At 45.0% G+C, this 20,014-nt stretch overlaps 1 protein-coding gene across 7 annotated transcripts in view; it reads right to left on the bottom strand.

Moving 5' to 3' along the window:
- Positions 1–20,014, bottom strand: part of LOC122551859 (transcription factor COE3-like) — a 474,992-nt gene that overhangs the window by 437,337 nt on the left and 17,641 nt on the right. For all 7 annotated transcript variants that reach the window (XM_087991763.1, XM_087991769.1, XM_087991775.1 and 4 more), the window contains exon 5: positions 15,011–15,084. In XM_087991763.1, coding sequence (XP_087847889.1) covers positions 15,011–15,084 — 74 coding nt within the window. The remainder of the gene's footprint in view (positions 1–15,010; positions 15,085–20,014) is intronic.

Genomic DNA, 20,014 nt, shown 5'->3' with positions numbered 1-20,014 from the left:
AATGCTCTGCCCCAGAAGGCAGTGAAGGCCCAGTCTCTGGATTCATTTAAGAAAGAGTTGGATTGAGCTCTCAAAGATAGTGGAATCAAGGGTTATGGAGATAAGGCAGGAACAGGATACTGACTGAGGATGATCAGCCACAAGGGATGAATGCAGATTTCTCCAGCTTCCTCATTTCCCCTCCTCCCACCTTGTCTCAGTTAAATCCCTCGAACTCAGCACCGCCTTCCTAACCTGCAATCTTCTTCCTGACCTCTCCGCCCCCACCCCCACTCCGGCCTATCACCCTCACCTTGACCTCCTTCCACCTATTGCATTTCCAATGCCCCTCCCCCAAGTCCCTCCTAGCTACCTTTTATCTTAGCCTGCTGGACACACTTTCCTCATTCCTGAAGAAGGGCCCATGCCTGAAATGTCGATTCTCCTGCTCCTTGGATGCTGCCTGACCTGCTGTGCTTTTCCAGCAACACATTTTCAGCTCCCCTTGATGAAGCCATGCTGATTTTGCCCTATTTTACCATACACTGCCCAGTATACAGAAATCATTGGCATAATCAGGTAGTCATGTTCTTCATGATTCAACCAGTAGTCATGCTACTGAGCTACTTGTGGTGCTGGACACTGAAGTACCCCAAACTGGATTACATTTATAACCTTTGTTACCCTCAGTACTCCTTCCAAGTGGCATTGAATTAGATCTCTGGGTTACTTATGCAGTAACATTCCCAGAGATCCGACAAAAGGTCACTAACCTGAAGCTTTAACTCTCTCTCTCTCTCTCTCTCTCTCTCTCCACAGATTCTCATTTGAGATTTGCAGCATCTGCACCATTTGCTTTTGTAATGTTTTCACGCTGTTCCAGTTCCCTGTGGTTATGAGTACATGAGCTGAAGATGGGATCCAATATGCTGGCCAATATTCCAGCTGTATCAAATGTCAGAACGTTCAAGGCCAAATGCCGGAAAGTGGGATGAGTGTATGTGGGTCAGCACAGACTCGATGGGCCAAACATCTGCTTCTGTGCGGTATGACACCACGAGTCTATGATGTTGCAGACTAACGTGAGCTAACTAAAATGCGGTCTTGCTCCATTTAATCAGTGTCATTTGCCTCCAACAATAAGCTTTGGCAACTGGGACAGATGACTTCTCGAGTTCAAGCAATGTATTTGCTATTTTTAACCCATCTCCCTATGCACTGATGTTAACTTACCTACTTACAGGAGCTGCCCATTTGTTTGCTGGGTCCTACTGTCAGTCTCTTATATCTATCTCTTTTGCTATGCATTTGCCGCACTGACTGAAACTCTCCACTGACTTACTTGACAGATTGACTGAATATAAATCTACCTTTTTATGACCCTGCTGTTTCTTGATTCAGATGCACATAGAAAATAGGAGCAACAGTAGGCCATTCAGCCCTTCGAGCCTGCTTTACAGAGATGTTCTCATCCTCTTTCCTCTGATTCTTTTGCCTCCATCCTGCCTCTTATGAGCAGTTAGGGCTATGCTGTACATTTCTCAGCACCAATAACACTGGATGACAACCAACTGATTAGCAGAAAAACTAATAAAGCATTAATTTAATTTCACTGTCATAAATAATCTGTGCAGCATCAGTGGTTACCTTGTATCTCAGTTCTCAGATAATGGGATCTAGGTATGTTTTACATTGAGGTTCCTAGACTACTCAGTTAATAATATGCCGTGGGCAAAGACTAGCAAACTAGGAATTGGATGAGCTGCACAAGGGAGACCAAAGTCATTATAGAGTTATATAGTCATAGAGATGTACAGCATAGAATCAGACCCTTCGGTCCAACCCATCCATGCCGACCAGATATCCCAACCCGATCTAGTCCCACCTGCCAGCACCCGGCCCATATCCCTCCAAATCCTTCCTATTCATATACCCATCCAAGTGCCTCTTAAATGTTGCAATTGTACCAGCCTCCACCACTTCCTCTGGCAGCTCATTCCATACACATACCACCCTCTGCAAGAAAAAGTTGCCCCTTAGGTCTCTTTTAATCTTTCCCCTCTCACCCTAATCCTATGCCCTCTAGTTCTGGACTCCCCGACCACAGGGAAAAGACTTTGTCTATTTATCCTATCCATGCCCCTCATGATTTTGTAAACCTCTCTAAGGTCACCCCTCAGCCTCCGACGCTCCAGGGAAAACAGCCCCAACCTGTTCAGCCTTTCCCTGTAGCTCAAATCCTCCAATCCTGGCAACATCCTTGTAAATCTTTTCTGAACCCTTTCAAGTTTCACAACATCTTTCCGATAGGAAGGAGACCAGAATTGCACGCAATATTCCAACAGTTGCCTAACCAATGACCTGTACAGTTGCAACATGACCACGCAACTCCTGTACTCAATGCTCTGAACAATAAAGGAAAGCATACCAAACGCCTTCTTCACTATCCTATCTACCTGCGACTCCACTTTCAAGGAGTTATGAACCTGCACTCTGAGGTCTCTTTGTTCAACAACACTCCCTAGGACCTTACCATTAAGTGTATAAGTCCTGCTAGGATTTGCTTTCTCAAAATGCAGCACCTTGCATTTATCTGAAATAAACTCCATCTGCCACTTCTCAGCCCATTGGCCCATCTGGTCCAGATCCTGTTGTAATCTGAGGTAACCCTCTTCGCTGTCCACTACACCTCCAATTTTGTGTCATCTGCAAACTTACGAACTGTACCTCTTAGGCTCGTATCCAAATCATTTATGTAAATGACAAAAAGTAGAGGACCCAGCACCGATCCTTGTGGCACTCCACTGGTCACAGGCCTCCAGTCTGCAAAACAACGCTCCACCACCACTCTCTGTCTTTTACCTTTGAGCCAGTTCTGTATCCAAATGGCTAGTTCTCCCTGTATTCCATGAGATCTAACCTTGCTAATCAGTCTCCCAGGGGAACCTTGTTGATCTTCATCGTGAACCTCAAACTTTGCATCCTCGGCACTGATTCCATTGCTCTCCACAGCCGTTGTCTGAGAGAGGATCAGGCTCTTCACACCTTCACTTTTCACAACTTTTCACACCAGGACATTGGTTAGGCCACTTTTGGAATTTTGCGTGCAATTCTGGTCTCCTTCCTATCGGAAAGATGTTGTGAAACTTGAAAGGGTTCAGAAAAGATTTACAAGGATGTTGCCAGGGTTGGAGGATTTGAGCTATAGGGAGAGGCTGAACAGGCTGGGGCTGTTTTCCCTGGAGCATCGGAGGCTGAGGGGTGACCTTATAGAGGTTTACAAAATCATGAGGGACATGGATAAGATAAATAGACAAGGTCTTTTCCTTGGGGTCGGGGAGTCCAGAAGTAGAGGGCATAGATTTAGAGTGAGAGGGGAAAGACATAAAAGAGACCTAAGGGGCAACTTTTTCACGCAGAGGGTGGTACGTATATGGAATGAGCTGCCAGAGGAAGTGGTGGAGGCTGGTACAATTGCAACATTTAAAAGGCATTTGGATGGGTATATGAATAGGAAGGGTTTGGAGGGATATGGGCCGGGTGCTGGCAGGTAGGACTAGATTGGGTTGGGATATCTGGTCGGCATGGACGGGTTGACCGAAGGTTGTGTTTCTGTGCTGTACATCTCTATGACTCTATGAGCTTCTGTGCCTATTTTACCTGAGAGGAGGTTTTGCCTGTGTTATCTTCTCAGTCACAAAACTACACATTTCCACCTCAAAAACATGAGACATTGCCATTCCTGCCTTTCTCACCCCTTAACTGGACTAATTTAGAGCTCATTAGCCAAGACCTCATCTCACACCCTCCGTAATCTCCAGCTCATCTATAATATACCATGTCCCACTAACTATCACCCCTGTTCTTGCTGATTTACATTGGCTCCCAGTACAATCACACCTCAGATTTGATATGTTTATGTTCATATTCATGCCCATTTTCAGTTAATCTCTAACTTCCTTGTTCCTTACAACCATCATCCAACTCTTCAATCCCTCTGCCCCATGTTTGGAGGCTCTGTCCTTAAATCTCCAAGTCGTATACTTTGGATTCCCTCTCAGATGCAGACCACCTACCATTCCTCCGTGTCGAATGTGCTGAGAAGTTGCTTTGTCACAAAGTAGAGTCATAGAGTCCTATAGCATGGAGACAGGCCCTTTGGCCCAAACTGGGCTAATCAATGCTAACCCCATTTCCCTGCACTTGGCCCATATCTTTCTAAACCTTTCCTATCCATGTATTTGTCCAAATGCCTTTTAAATGTTGCCAATGTACCCGCCTCAACCACCTCCACTGGCAGCTCATTCCATATGTGTACCACCCTCTGTGTTAAAAAAGTTGCCCCTCAGGTTCCCTTTTATTCTTTCCCCTCTAACCTTAAACTGATGCCCCCTCGTCCTCCATTCCCCAACCCTGGGGAAAAGGCTGAGTGCATTCACCCTAGCCATGCTTCTCATGATCTTATACATTTTGATAAGATTCCCCCTCAGTCTCCTACACTCTAAAGAAAAAAGTCCTAGTTTGTCCATCCTCTCCCGACAATTTACACTGTTGAGTCCTGGCAACATCCTTGTAAATTCTTCTGCACTCTTTCAAGTTTAATAACATCCCTCCTCTAACAAGATGACCAAAACTGAACACCATACTCCTCGCCAACACCCTGTACAACTGCAACATGACTTTCTAAATTCTATACTCTATGCCTTGACTGATGAAGGCCAGTATGCCATAAGCCTTCTTCACTGCTCTGTCTACCTGTGGCTCCACTTTTAAAGAACCGTGCACCTGAACTCCAAAGTTCCTCTGTTCCACTACACAGTTTAAGGCCCTACCATCACCATGAAACTTGATTTGACTTGCCAAAATACAAGCCCTCACACTTATTAAGTAAGTACAGACTAAGAATTCCTACATTCAATCTCTGGTCTGTACTGAATGATGAAACAGAGGAAGTGTACATCAGTACCCAAGGATAACTGTCCTCAACTGATTTGGAGATGCCGGTGTTGGACTGGGGTGTACAAAGTTAAAAATCACACAACACCAGGTTATAGTCCAACAGGTTTATTGGAAGCACTAGTTTTCGGAGCGACGCTCCTTCATCAGGTGGTTGAAAGCTAGTGCTTCTAAATAAATCTGTTGGACTATAACTTGGCGTTGTGTGATTTTTAACTTTGTCCTCAACTGGTACAATAACTGCTGCAATGGGGCTTAGCAGTAGTGGAGTCAAGTACTAACCTATTCGGTTCATCTGTCCAATCAGGACAGGTACTGACCTATAGAGCTCCCCCTGTACCATTAGGACAGGTACTGACCCATAGAGCTCCCCCAACCCCATTAGAATAGGTACTGCCCAAAGAGTTCCTCCTGTCACACCAGGACAGGGACTGACACATAAGGCTCCCCCTGTCCCATCAGGACAGGCACTGACCCATAGAGTTCCCCCTGCCTCACCGGAACAGGTAGTGACCCATAGCATTCCCCCTGTCCCCTCAGGACAGATACTGACACATTGAGTTCCCCCTGTCTCACCAGAACAGATACTGACCCATAGGGTTCCCCCTGTCCCATCAGGACAGGTACTGACCCATTGAGTTCCCCTTGACCCATCAGGACAAACATTAACCTATAGGGTGCCCCTGACCCATCAGGGCAGGTACTGACCTATAGAGTGCCCCCCTGACCCATCACTGACCCATGTAGAACCTGATATTCCATTCAGACTGGTCCAGATGATCCTCATTCGATCATTCAGTGCAAAATTTAGAGCTCGAGTTGACTGGAGGCTGTAATTTCTATTTTAATCACATCGACTGTGATGTGACTATAATGAAGACAATAGTGGTGACAAGTTGAGCATCCTTTCAATGTTGCTGATTGATGACTGAGGCAATTGTGATCTTATCTCTGAACAATAATTCTGCCTTGTAATTCATATCAGAGTTTAATAAGGGAGTTATTTAATCTTCCTAAAGGAGAGCTATAAAGTTTAAAGAGGCACACACTGATTACATAACTTCCAAGAGTTCTTAGGTGGCCTTAGTGAGGGCAACATTAACATCAATCTTTGTTTTTTTCACTCTTAAGTGGACTGTAAATGAACAGATTAAATTTATTCTGAATTTCGTGGACTTAGCAAAGAATTGAGAGCTCCCTTGAGCATTACAATTTTCAAAGGATTGTATCACGTAATGTGTGAAAGAAGAAAAGATGCCTAGAATTTATATAGCATCTTTCTTGACCAAACTAGTTTTTTTTTTGTTGTAGTCACTCTTGTTGTAACAACATGCATTTATATAGCTCCTTTAACAGTAAAATGACCCAAGACAATTTATCCGAATGAAACTTCATACGACAACAAGTCACATAGGGAGATGCTCAGACTGATTGCCAATGCTCAATCAATAAAGCAGTGTTTAAGGAGCATCTGAAAAGAGAAGATGATCAATATGTTTTAGGAGAATTTCCAGAAAGTAGGCCCTCAGCAGCTGAACAAAAAGTCATCAATGGTGGTAGACCTTAATATCAAGAGCGTGCCAGAGTCCAAAACTAGAGAAGTACAGATATCTCGGGGGATATTAAAGTTGGAGGGGATTACAGAATTAGGGAGCGGCAACGCCATGGAGGGATTTGAAAAGGATGAAAACTTCAGAACTGGCCAACTGGTAGCCAATGGAGGTCAGTGAGCACAGGAGTAATAAGTTCAGGGAACTTGCTGGGAGTTAGGATGTGAGCTTCACAGTCTGGAGCACATTAAAGTCTATGCTGTAACGTAAGTAAGCTCAGAAATCCACCAGTTATTCGGAATTACCCTGCTGTAAGATATAACTTCTTGAGCTAGACAGGATGTTGCATTGGTTGAATGGCCTACCAATAACCCTAATCTGGACTCACATATAAAGAATGTGAGAGTTGCTGTATCCTGAACATTTCTGAGTACCAGTTTGATGTGGCAGCCATTTACCTATCTATTGGAGTGCCAGGGGTTTAACATTTAATCAACATTGCAATCCACAATGTTGCAATCACACATCGCAAACTATAAGCACTAACAGATTCTGATCCAGTTTAGGATTGTTCACCAAGGGCTGAGAGCACCAACCATGATCCTATTCAAAGCTAAATTCAGTGAGGACAGTATGAAATTAAACTAAAAGGGGAAAGCCTCCAGGCCATACTAGGGTACATGGTCATGTCTGGTCATTCCCAATCTGTGTCCATGTGTTGATATTAATACACAGATAGCATAGTGCATATCTACATAACACATACAGACTCTCTCTCTCTCACACACGCACACGTGTGAACACACACATGCACACACTCACATGTACACACACACACACATACTCACAAGTACTGACATACATTCACATATACACTCACACAGTGCTACAGAAAGCAGTTGAGGCCAAAACATGAAGTAAATTCAAGAAGGAGTTAGATATTGTTCTTTATGTTAAAGGGATCAGAGGTTTGGGGAGAAAGTGGGAACAGGTATCAGTTAGATTAACAGGCATGATCATATTGAATGGTAGAGCAGTCTCGAAGGGCTGAATGCCTCATTCCTGCTTCTATTTTCTATGTTTCTACATTTTGCACACAGATGCTTGCATGTACTCATACATGCACTCACACACACAAACACATTCACACACAAATGTACTCACATCCACACTTTCTGACACATTAATATGTACATGCACACATGTGGGTGGCACGGTGGCACAGTGGTTAGCACTGCTGCCTCACAGCGCCAGAGACCCGGGTTCAATTCCCGCCTCAGGTGACTGACTGTGTGGAGTTTGCACGTTCTCCTCGTGTCTGCGTGGGTTTCCTCCAGGTGCTCCGGTTTCCTCCCACAGTCCAAAGATGTGCAGATCAGGTGAATTGACCATGCTAAATTGCCCGTAGTGTTAGGTGAGGGATAAATGTAGGGGTATGGGTGGGTTGCGCTTCGGCGGGGCGGTGTGGACTTGTTGGGCCGAAGGGCCTGTTTCCACACTGTAAGTAATCTAATCTAATCTAAAAAAAAATAAGACTATACAAACAGACACACACAAACTACGCAATATTCAAAACAACACAAGCATACACACTCATGTAAACACGCACACACAAGCACATAATGCTGTACAAACACACGGCACATAGACACACTGCACAGCACTCTAAACACACACACACACCCTCATTCGTGTACACGCACATACTCAAACAGCCCATCTGCAAGTGCAGACGATATCAAATCAGTTCAGTTAAAACAATCTATCAATTATGATGCAAATTATACCCACACTCCAGTAATATATTCAGCAAATGATTAAACATCTTGACTATGATCTGACTGGTGCATATTTAATCAGGAAATGTAACAAGACTCAGGGCATGCTGGTGCTTTGTGAAGAGGTGATGGGGTTGCCAGGGTGGGAGGGTGATGAAGATAGGGGGAGGGGAAAGGTTCACTTGACTTTGGTGTCATGCGCGAGGTGACTTGCTGGTAGGAATTTCCACTTGGATGACTTCATCGGGAGACCAATTTTTACTTGTTGCCGGGATCCGTGTCATTATCAATTTAATTCCGTATGAGTCCTTTGCTGAATTGCGGCATCATTTTACAAGTCACGCTGTCCTCATTCGCACACTGTGGCACAGATCGTGTTGAGACCTAAATATAGGTCTGTGCCTGAGCTAAGAAACAGGTCACTGAATTCCCCCAGATTTAAAAGAATATTACACTACCGGTCGGTCATGGTTGTTTCTGTCAGACTGCCACCTGTGGATTTAGGAGTCTACAGTTTACCAAAAGGTAAACAAGATACCAAAGCTTAAATATCACAGTTTGCAAGATTGGTGCATATTTACACACAGTTCCTCTGCATGCCCACATAACAGGGATGTCCAGGTTCACAGTCACTGAAGTGTACTCACTGGTACCCGATTAAAAAGAGGGAAAATTTGTATAGCGAGATCCCAAAAGTAGCAATCCATGAACAATCGGTTTAATTATTTTGGTTTGAAGGATAAATGTTTATCTGCAAACACGGAGGTAACTTCCCCATTCTTTTCCAAAACAGTGTCATGGGATCTTCCTTTTCCATCTGAGGATGGCGGCGCCTCAGTCAAACAACTGATCTGAGAGATGGCGTGGTTTCCCTTGTCTGACCTTGTGACGTGCCCCCCGTTACAATCCACGCCAAACCTGGCCCAAGACGTTGCTACATAAAGTGCAATCTGTTTTTCCCTGGTGCTGATTTCTTTCAACTTTGGTCAGCAATAAAATGGATAGACGCGTAACATTTGAAGGCAACGGACATATTTGGGATAGCAGTGCCCGAAGGACTCTTGGGATAGTGTCCTTACGTCTGGTCCAGGAGGCCTGGGTTCATATCCCACCTGTTCCAGAGGTATGTAATAACATCTCCAAACAGGTAACTTTAAAATATCTTGCACTGCCTGAATCCCCATACCTTAACTTTGCACTGTCCTGTTCACTCGTCCCCACTCCAACCCCTCCTATGATGACTAGCCCACAATGGTTCCTTATCAAGCACTGGCTTGAATTTAAAATGCTTATTTTCAAATCCACACCATGTTTGTCCAATCCCTGCCATGGTCCCAGCTCTCCATGTCTCTGTAAGCTCGTTAATCTGAACACCTCTCTGAGGTGTCTATGTTTCTCCAAACCAGCTCTCTTCCCAATCCTCAATTCTCTTGCTCATACACTAGCAGCTGTGTTCACACCTGCCAAGGCCCTCGGCTCAGGAATTCTCAGCCTAAATCTCTACCTCACTCCACCTCCCTCCGTGCCTTTAAGATGCTGTTTTCCTCTTATTTCTTTGACTAAACCACCCATCCTAACATTCTCTTGTGTGGCTATACACTTGAGTTTGTTTGGTAAGTCTTCTGTGAGGTACCTTGGGTTGTTTCACACAGTTGGAATCGCATTTCATGTAATTGCACATTGCTGTTGTTACACAGATATAATACGACTATCACAATGACTATGAATATGTCAATGAGTATATAACCTGCTCTGTGCATCTGTGCTCCCAAAACTCCCCAGTTCGGGGATTGCCAGTTCATGTGAATTTTGGGCTACTTCAGTGTTGTGGATCCATGTCAAAAGGAGCTCATGTCAGTCCATCCCAAATTCAATTTGCTCAAGCCCGGCTTCTAACAGTTGGGAGATGGAAAGACTTTTCTGTAGAAATCCTTCCTCCTTGATTACAAATCTCTCAAAGTTCTGGCTTCTCTCCAACGCTGTAACCTCCAACAAAATCACTGCACGACCTCAATTCCAGACTCTTGCCCGTTGCCCTTTCTTACCAATGGCTCCATCAGTGGTGGCCATGCCATCAATACTTAGGCCCCAGTTTTGAAATGTCCCTCCCTCAACCACTCCAGTTCTTCCTACCTTTAAGACACTGCTTTTGAAGTCTAGTTCTTTAACCAAACCATTGGTCACCCTTCCTAACGTTTCTGCTGCTTCAGTGTCAATGTTTCTATCTGGTAAAGCTCCAGGGAAGCACCTTATCATAGAATCGTTGGATGGTCACAGCACAGAAGGAAGCCATTCAGCCTGTTGTCTCCATGCCAGCTCTTCTCAAGTGCAACTCACAAAGTCTCATGACCAACCACTCCCATTCCCTTTTTACTCCATACCACTGCAATTACTTACTTTTCAGACACAGGATAGTGAGAAAGGCATTTGGCACGCTTGCCTTTATTGATTTTTGCATTGAGTATTGGAGTTGGGATGACATATACCTGCAGTACAGGACATTGATGAGGCCACTTTTGGAATTCTGCATTCAATACTAATCTCCCTACAACATGAAAGATGTTGTTAAACTTGAAAGGGTGCCGTACACTGCCAGGGTTGAAGGGTTTGAGCTATACGGAGAGGCTGAATAGGCTGGGGCTGTTTTCCTTGGAGTGTCGGAGGCTGAGGGGTGACCTTATAGAGGCTTATAAAATCATGATAAGCATGGATAGAGTGAATGATCAAGATATTTTTCCCGTGGCTAGAGGAGTCCAAAACTAAAGGGCATAGGTTTAAGGTGAGAGAGGAAAGACTTAAAAGGGATCTAGGGGCAACTTTTTCATGCAGAGGGTGGTGCGTGTATGGAATGAGCTGCCAGAGGAAGTGATGGAGGCTGGTACAATTACAACATGTGGATGGGTATATGAATAGGAAGGGTTTAGAGGGATATGGGCCAAATGCTGGCAAAGGGGACAAGATTATTTTAGGATATCTGGTCGGCATGGACAAGTTGGACCGAAGGGTCCGTTTCTGCCTCGTATATCTCTATGACTCTATTGGCCAATTCTCATTTGGAAGCATTGGTGAAATGTGATTCGATCACCATCTCAGACAGCATATTCCAGATCCGAACCACTCACTGCGGAAAAAAGATTCCTATCTCTTTTTGGCTTCATTTTTGCCAATTATCAAAATCAGCATCCTACGATTCTCAATGTATGGAAGTTGGAAACCTGCTGGATTACAAAAGTTTTCCCTATCTACTGTGCCCAGATCCCCCAGCATGCAGATGGGAAAGCAAAGATCTGCAGATGCTGGAAATCTGACACAACAAGATAAGACGCTCAGCAGAGTCATCACAAGCCTGTTTAACTTTACACCCTGTTTTCTCTCCACAGATACTGAGCTTTTCCAGTATTTTCTGATTCTATATAAAAACAACTTGTTTTAGGTGCTTGATGAATTAAAAATCTGAGTGCGAATTCACAGATAAAATTACAGCCAATTATTTAGACACAGTCATAGAGGTCTACAGCATGGAAAAAGGCCCCCTGGCCCAACTTTCATAATTTAAACTTTTTTCCCTTTTGCCGGTGTTTGGTTCATATCCCAGCAATTCATCAACTTCACCAAAACATTCCACCCTGACCTTAAATTTTACCTGGACCATCTCTGACACCTCCCTCCCCTTCTTGGACCTCTCCATCTCCATTAGTGACGACCGACTTGACACTGACATTTTTTACAAACCCACCGACTCCCACAGCTACCTGGATTACACCTCTTCCCACCCTACCTCTTGCAAAAATGTCATCCTGTATTCCCAACTCCTCCACCTCCGCCGTATCAGCTCCCAGGAGGATCAGTTCCATCACAGAACACACCAGATGGCCTCCTTCTTTACAGACCTCAATTTCCCTTCCCACATGGTTAAAGATGCCCTTCAATGCTTCTCGTCCACATCCCGCACCTCCGCCCTCAGACCCCACCCCTTCAACCGTAACAAGGACAGAACGCCCCTGGTGCTCACCTTCCACCATACCAACCTTTGTATAAACCAAATCATCCGCCAACATTTCCACCACCTCCAAAAAAGACCCCACCACCAGGGATATATTTCCCTCCCCACCCTTTTCCACCTTCCGCAAAGACCGTTCCCTCCGTGACTACCTGGTCAGGTCCACGCCCCCCTACAACCCACCCTCCCATCCTGGCACCTTCCCCTGCCACCGCAGGAACTGCAAAACCTGCGCCCACACTCCTCCCTCACCTCCATCCAAGGCCCTAAAGGAGCCTTCCATCAAAGTTTTACCTGCACATTCACCAATATAATTTATTGTATCCATTGCTCCCGATGCGGTCTCCTCTACATTGGGGAGACTGGACGCCTCCTAGCAGAGTGCTTTAGGGAACATCTCCAGGACACCTGCACCAATCAACCACACCGCCCCGTGGCCCAACATTTCAACTCCCCCTCCCACTCTGCCGAGGACATGGAGGTCCTGGGCCTCCTTCACCGCCGCTCCCTCACCACCAGATGCCTGGAGGATGAACGCCTCATCTTCCGCCTCGGAACACTTCAACCCCAGGGCATCAATGTGGACTTCAACAATTTCCTCATTTCCCCTTCCCCCACCTCACCCTCGTTCCAAACTTCCAGCTCAGCACTGCCCCCATGACTTGTCCTACCAGCCTATCTTCTTTTCCATCTATCCACTCCACCCTCCTCCCGCCCCCGACCCATCACCTTCATCCCCTCCCCCACTCACCTATTGTACTCTATGCTACTTTCTCCCCACCCCCACCCTCCTCTAGCTTATCTCTCCACCCTTCAGGCTCACTGCCTTTATTCCTGATGAAGGGCTTTTGCCCGAAACGTTGATTTTACTGCACCTTGGATGCTGCCTGAACTGCTGTGCTCTTCCAGCACCACTAATCCAGAATCATATCCCTCCATACCTATCCCACTTGTCCAGACATTTCTTAAATGACAAAATTGTACTCAATTCTTTGGAATGTTGACCTCACTGAGAAAGCTGGAATTTGTGGGCCATCTCTATCTGCCCTTTGACTTGTTAGGGCCATTTCCAAAATATGGTCCAGAGACAACTACATTGCTGTGAAGTCACGTGTAGGCCACACCAGGCAAGAACCGCAGATTTCTTTCCCAACAGACATTAATGAGCCAGATTACAATTGGTAAGAACTGTCACGAATACTGTCAGTAATTTCAAATTTTGTTAATTACATTTAATTTCTACCAGCAGCCCTGGTAGGATTTGAACCTTCATCTTACAGCATCTGGGTCACTGGTGTAGTGACATTGCCATGACACCAACACCTTCCCATGACAGCACAGCTCATTAATCAGCGGGGGAGAAATTTGTTTTGCCACTGCAAAGTACTTGAAAGGATGAATCTTGAGTTACATGGGTTGAGTTTGCAGCAAATACTGTAACTCTGTCTAAAATCGTTGCGAGCTAATGTTGGCTTTATAACAGGCTTGGGATCTTTTCCAAGTTCAGTTAACTCTTAGCTTCTCCCAGGAAGCTTTGCTGAAAGTCACATTCATAGAATCCCGAAGAGTGGAAGCAGGCCACTTGGTCCATCAGGTCCACACTAACACTCCAAAGAGCATCTCACCCAGACCCCCACATCATCTCCCTCTAACTCTGCATTTACCATGGCCAGTCCACCTAGCATACACATCCCTGAACACTATGGGCTATATAGCATGGCCAATCCACCTAACCTGCACAACTTTGGATAGTGGGAGGAAACCAGAGCACTCAGAGGAAACTCACACAGAACCAAGGAGAATGTGCAAACTCCACACAGCCAGTCACCCAAGGGTGGAATTGAACCCAGGTCCCTGGCACTAAGAGGCACCACAGTGCTAACCACTGAGCTACCATGCCACCCATTCAGAGAAACCTACAATGGGTCATCTACCAACTTGCAAACCATCAACAGCAGCATTACACAGGAGGTGCCCTCCCCACAGAATAACCTTTCACCCTGTAGACCGTAGCCTGTCAGCCTGGAGATCACAGGTCCCACCCACCTTGTTGATCACAGTTGCTCCTATTCAAAGAAACAACAGTATGAGAAATGCTGACCCCTGAAACCTGCTCCACCAGCCAATATGATCATTGCTGATTGGATTGGCCTTTCTCGCAGAGAAGAAACTCTTTAACACCATTTTAAGTGAAAGACCATTTTGATGACTCTATGAACCCTTATGATGTACACTTGTGATGTTAAGGCAAACAAGATTACGGGCTAAGTGCTGGAAAATGGGATCAGAATAGTGAGGTTGCTGCTTTTGACTGGCACAGGTTCGAGGGGCTGAAGGGCCATTTTCTGTATTGTGGATCTCTATGATTCTATGTTGAAACTGTTCCTCTTCATTACAGATGCTTCCACAACATTTGCCAATCCCTAATTGAGGGCAGTTCAGAATCAGCCCCATTGCTGTAGCCCCATCATATGTAGGTCATACCAAGTAAGGATGGCAGTTTCCTTCCCTAAATGAAATTAGTGAATCATGTGGCTTTGTCTGACAACCAGAAATTATAATTAGATTCTTAATCCTATTCCTCACCATCTCCGCCTTGCAAAATGCACCAATTTGCCACTTCTGGTCTCATTGTCACATTCTGCAAATTTCATAGTTCTGAGATAACATACATGGAAATATTCACCCAGCTTCCTTCTGTGATTCCCTAATGGTTGCTCGGGAACGAGAATACTTCCTTCACGTACCTGCACATGATTTCATGAGTGAGGAGTACCCGACACATCTCTGGGTTCTTATCCTGCCCTTCATATATGATTGCCTGCAGTATAAGAGAAAAAAATAAATCATTAGGACAACATTAACCTGTTTGTAGGCCATTAGGTTCCCAAGCGGTACCGAGGGAGTGCTACACAGTCAGAGGTGCCATCTTTCAGATGAGACACTGAACTGGGGCCCCAGCTGTGCTCCCAACTGAATGTAAAGAACCCCAAGGCATTAGAGAAGAGCAACTTTTTCATTTGGCGTATCTACCACATACAACTGATACAGTAAAAATGAGACAGCATTCCTCCAGGACTGAGGGTGCTACATGAACAGCACGAACTACATATTCGTACACGGCATAAAGTGCAAAACACGCAAGTGCAAAACACGCAAGTTACAGTGTGATAAAAGAATGATAAATTATAGACATTTTTCTAGAAGCAATTTGACTTTAAAGGTGGGAGGGGAGAGCTCTGTCCCAACCCCTACTCCTAGGGTCCTGCCCAAAATGGAACCTTCAACCAGCATCCGAAAAATAATCAGATCATCTGGTCATTAGCACATAGTCAAATGTGGGAGCTTGCTGAGTGCAAATTGGCTGCCACAGATACTTTATTACAGCAGTGACTACACCTCAAACATGTTCAAGTGACTGCAAAGTGCTTTCAGGCACCTTGGAAGCAATCTAAGTACAAGCTCTTTCTTGATAGGTTGTGCACCTGTAATGTTGAACTGGGCTATGTCATTGTAAAATATTCCCCAAGTTCAGTAAAGCTAGGGGACGTGATGGCCTACTGATATTACTGCTGCTGTTAATCCAGAGACCCGGGTAATGTTCAGAGGAGGAGAAAGTGAGGACTGCAGATGCTGAAGATCAGAGTCAAGAGTGTAGTGCTGGAAAAGCACAGCAGGTCAAGCAGCATCCAAGGCGCAGGAGAATCGACATTTCGGGCATAAGTCTGATGAAGGGCTTATGCCCGAAACATCGATTCTCCTGCTTTTCGGATGCTGCCTGACCTGCTGTGCTTTTCCAGCAACACACTGGCGACTCTAATGTTTGGAGGACCTGGGCTTGAATCCTGCCAGGGCAGACGGTGGAACATGAGTGCAATAATAATCTGGAATCAAGAATCTAATGCAGACTGATTGTCAAATATCTGTGTCATTACTGCCCTTTAGGGAAGGAAATCTGCCATTCTTACCTGGTCCGGCCTACAGCAATGTGGTTGAAATGTTTTGTCATTTATCTCAAGAGGGTTGGAATATAAAAGCACCATTGTGCTACTGAGACTTTATAAAGCTCTAGTTAGACCCCCATTTGGAGTACTGTGTCCAGTTTTGGTCCCCACAACCCTGGAAGGACATATTGGCACTGGAGCGTGTCCAGCGGAGATTCACATGGATGATCCCTGGAATGGTAGGTCTAACATACGAGGAACGGCTGAGGATCCTGGGATTGTATTCATTGGAGTTTAGAAGATTAAGGGGAGATCTAATAGAAACTTACAAGATAATACATGGCTTGGAAAGGGTGGACGCTAGGAAATTGTTTCCGTTAGGCGAGGAGACTAGGACCCGTGGACACAGCCTTAGAATTAGAGGGGGTAAATTCAGAACAGAAATGCGGAGACATTTCTTCAGCCAGAGAGCGGTGGGCCTGTGGAATTCATTGCCGCAGAGTGCAGTGGAGGCCGGGACGCTAAATGTCTTCAAGGCAGAGATTGATAAATTCTTGATGTCACAAGGAATTAAGGGCTACGGGGAGGATGCGGGTAAGTGGAGTTGAAATGCCCATCAGCCATGATTGAATGGCAGAGTGGACTCAATAGGCCGAATGGCCTTACTTCCACTCCTATGTCTTATGGTCTTATGAATGATAACTGCCCTCTGGGCAATTAAGGATGGGTTATAAATGCTCATGCAGCCAGCGATGCTTAAATCCAGTGAATGAATATTTTTTTTAAAAGCTAGCTGACCTTAGCCAGAGTGGATATCAGTGTGACTCTGTTTAAAACCACTCAGCTGGGATTGTTTGAAGATCAGCTGGCTCTCTAAATCTAGTGGCTGGGAGGATGGATCACTGGCTGATTCGTACACTCTTACCCTGATCCTCAGGTTTTAACTGTAACATACTTTCTGCAGTTAAACTGAATGAGTTCTGTGAAGCCCTCTGGGGCAGGCCCTCTCAGCACCTTCAGTGAGTCTGACTCGATGTGGATGCCTGCATTTTTCATTAACCACCGAGTCAGAGCCGGAAGGTGTGGAGAATATCTAAACTGCACAGCATCGTGGTACAAGTCTGACTCTGTCAGGTGCCCTCAGAAGTATTAAAACAGATGGATTGAAATGAAGGAATGAATTGGTGGAGTTAAGAGCAAATGAAAACTATTAGGATTATACACATGCAATGACACTTGGCTTATGAAGAAATATGGCTTCTTGCCTCCAGGACCTGGATCACTGAAAGCACACAGCGACTAAACGATATATGTCAGAGGATGGAGATTTTACATCTTATTGATCCTTTCTACACCACTTCTCTCTCCATGTGATATTGATCCATCTATCGGTATTCCTATCATTCATTAATCTAAGCGTGTTCCAGCCTTTCATTCATTTATTAATGTGTTCCTATCTGTTTAACTGTCGGTTCAGCTACCCTTCCATTTAGATATCTCTTCAGCTATTTGCATATTTATTTGCCTATCTCTCTAGTTCACGGTTTAACTCTCTGACTGGATATCTATCTATCTATCTATTTGTCCGTCTGCTTGTTCACTGCCTCAATCTATATTTCAGCTTATCTCTTTATCCCTCTGTTTTCTATTGCATCATTCTATATTTATCTATTTGTTTGCTCTAACTGTATCTATCCATGCATTTATTAATCTATTTATAAATGTTTATTTATATCGCCATTCATCTGCCTATATCTATCAACCTCTCGAAATAGATCAATGTCTTTCTATCTAAATAAATCTAGCCCTAACTACACACCTGTAAAAGTATATTGAATGTCCTGTATTTCTTGCTCTTGACCAAACTGTCCCTCTACCTTTCCATTTCATTTTTAGAAATTGCAACATTTTGAACTGAGCTGAATGACCTTGTCCTTCGGCATTACTGGAGCGATGCACAGTTCAGAGGCATGCGAGAGAAAGAGAGAGGTGATGGGTGAAAGACTGTGACTAATTGGACAGTTTTTTTTTAAAAGAGCTGGCATGAGTACTGGAGACTGAATGGCCTGCGTCTGAGCTGCAAGATTTTATGATCTCATGAGGAAGTGAACAAATACAAAACAGAGTAAGATATTGCAACTGCTTGGAAGGCCAGGATATAGAATCCCTACAGCGTGGCAGCAGGCCATTCAGCCCATCAAGTCCACACCAACCCTCCAAACAGCAGCCCACTCCCCCACCCTATCACCATAACCCTGCATTTCTCATGGACAATTCACTTAGCCTGTACATTCTTAGACACAATGGGCAATTTAGCATGGTCAATCCACCTAACCTGCACAACTTTGAGTTGTGGGCGGAAAGCGGAGCACCCAGGGGGAAAACTATGCAGACACAGGGAGAATATGCAAACTCCACACAGTCACCTGAGGGTGGAACCAAACCCAGGTCCCTGGTGCTGTGAGACAGCAGTGCTAACCACTGAGCCACCCCAGATAGTTTTCTTTATTCACACATGGGCTGTGGGCATCATTGGTTGAGCCATCATTTATTGCCCATCGTCCCAAAGACAGCCAGACATCAACCACATTACTGTGGGTCTGGAGTCACATGTAGGCCAGCAGTTTCCATAAGACCATCAGATATAGGAGCATTCAGCCTATCTGCTCCGCTATTTGATCATGGCTAATATGTTTTCCTTCCTAAAGGGTATTACGGTGAACTAGATGGGCTTTCCCCCTGACAATCATTTGATTCTTAATTCAAAATTCTTTTTTAAAAAAATTCAAAGGCCACCATCTGTCATGGTGGAATTTGAACTTGGTTCTCGAGATGAATAGCCTAGCTATAATACCACAAGACTGCTACCTCCAGTACATGGCTCCAGTTCCTGTCTGATCAGAAATACAAAGTACAAGGTCAGGCTCACTGTGCGCGATGCATCGGCGATTTGTGAGAGACTTAAACAAGGTGAACTGGCACTGAAATGACATCAAGTCACTTGCAGTTTAAAAAGGGCAATCTCTACAGACTGGCCGAATGGCCTGGCAGCTTGGCAAAGGCCACTGACATTCTCCACGAGGCCATATGTCCGTGGGCAGCACAGAAACAAGCAACCTAGATGTGACAGCAACAACACGTTACAACAACAACAGCCTGCTTTCCTATGACCTGCCAGCCATGCCAAAGGGGGGCACAGGCTGAAAGCAACACGACATAGCATGAAGAGCAAAGATCACAGAAGGGCAGAAGGCTTGTTTTTATAGTTTAGTAACGGCACAGTGATTGGCGCAGGCTTGAAGGGCCTGTTCCTGTGCTGCACTTCTCTTTTGTTTGTTCTGTTCTTTGCCTCATCCAGATCTCAGTTGTTGCTGGGATTGGGTTACTGAGTGCGAGAGTGGAAATTTATAAAATCCTGCAATCTTTGTAGGAACAGTCGGACTCCACAACTGTGCTAATGGAAAGTCTTTTTTATTGACAGAGGGGGGAAACCATCCTTCGGCATTCCTGCAATTGCGACTTTTCCTGGGAGAAAGTGAAGGAAAATGGGATAAGGAACCAGCAGTAGGAAAAGCCGAATCAAGGATTGCAGGTTGGTCGCTGAAAGCTCCCATTCCTAAAACATTTCTGCATTTATTAAAGGGAGGCATTATGATGTGGGGACTGAAATGTTTGCGACTAAAATGTGGATGGGAGCTTGCTCAAAGCTGCCTCAACTTTCAAAGAGCACCCCCTACTGCAGCAGCCTGGTAATTCCATACCATTTCCCACAATAGAGGCTTCGACCAGAGCTTTGAAGTGGGCACT

The sequence above is a fragment of the Chiloscyllium plagiosum genome, unplaced genomic scaffold (genome assembly GCF_037043375.1).
Source record: "Chiloscyllium plagiosum isolate Xiang-an unplaced genomic scaffold, Cpla_swu_hap1 HiC_scaffold_1, whole genome shotgun sequence".
NCBI lineage: Eukaryota > Metazoa > Chordata > Chondrichthyes > Orectolobiformes > Hemiscylliidae > Chiloscyllium > Chiloscyllium plagiosum.
This window is presented reverse-complemented; position numbering and strand designations above follow the sequence as displayed.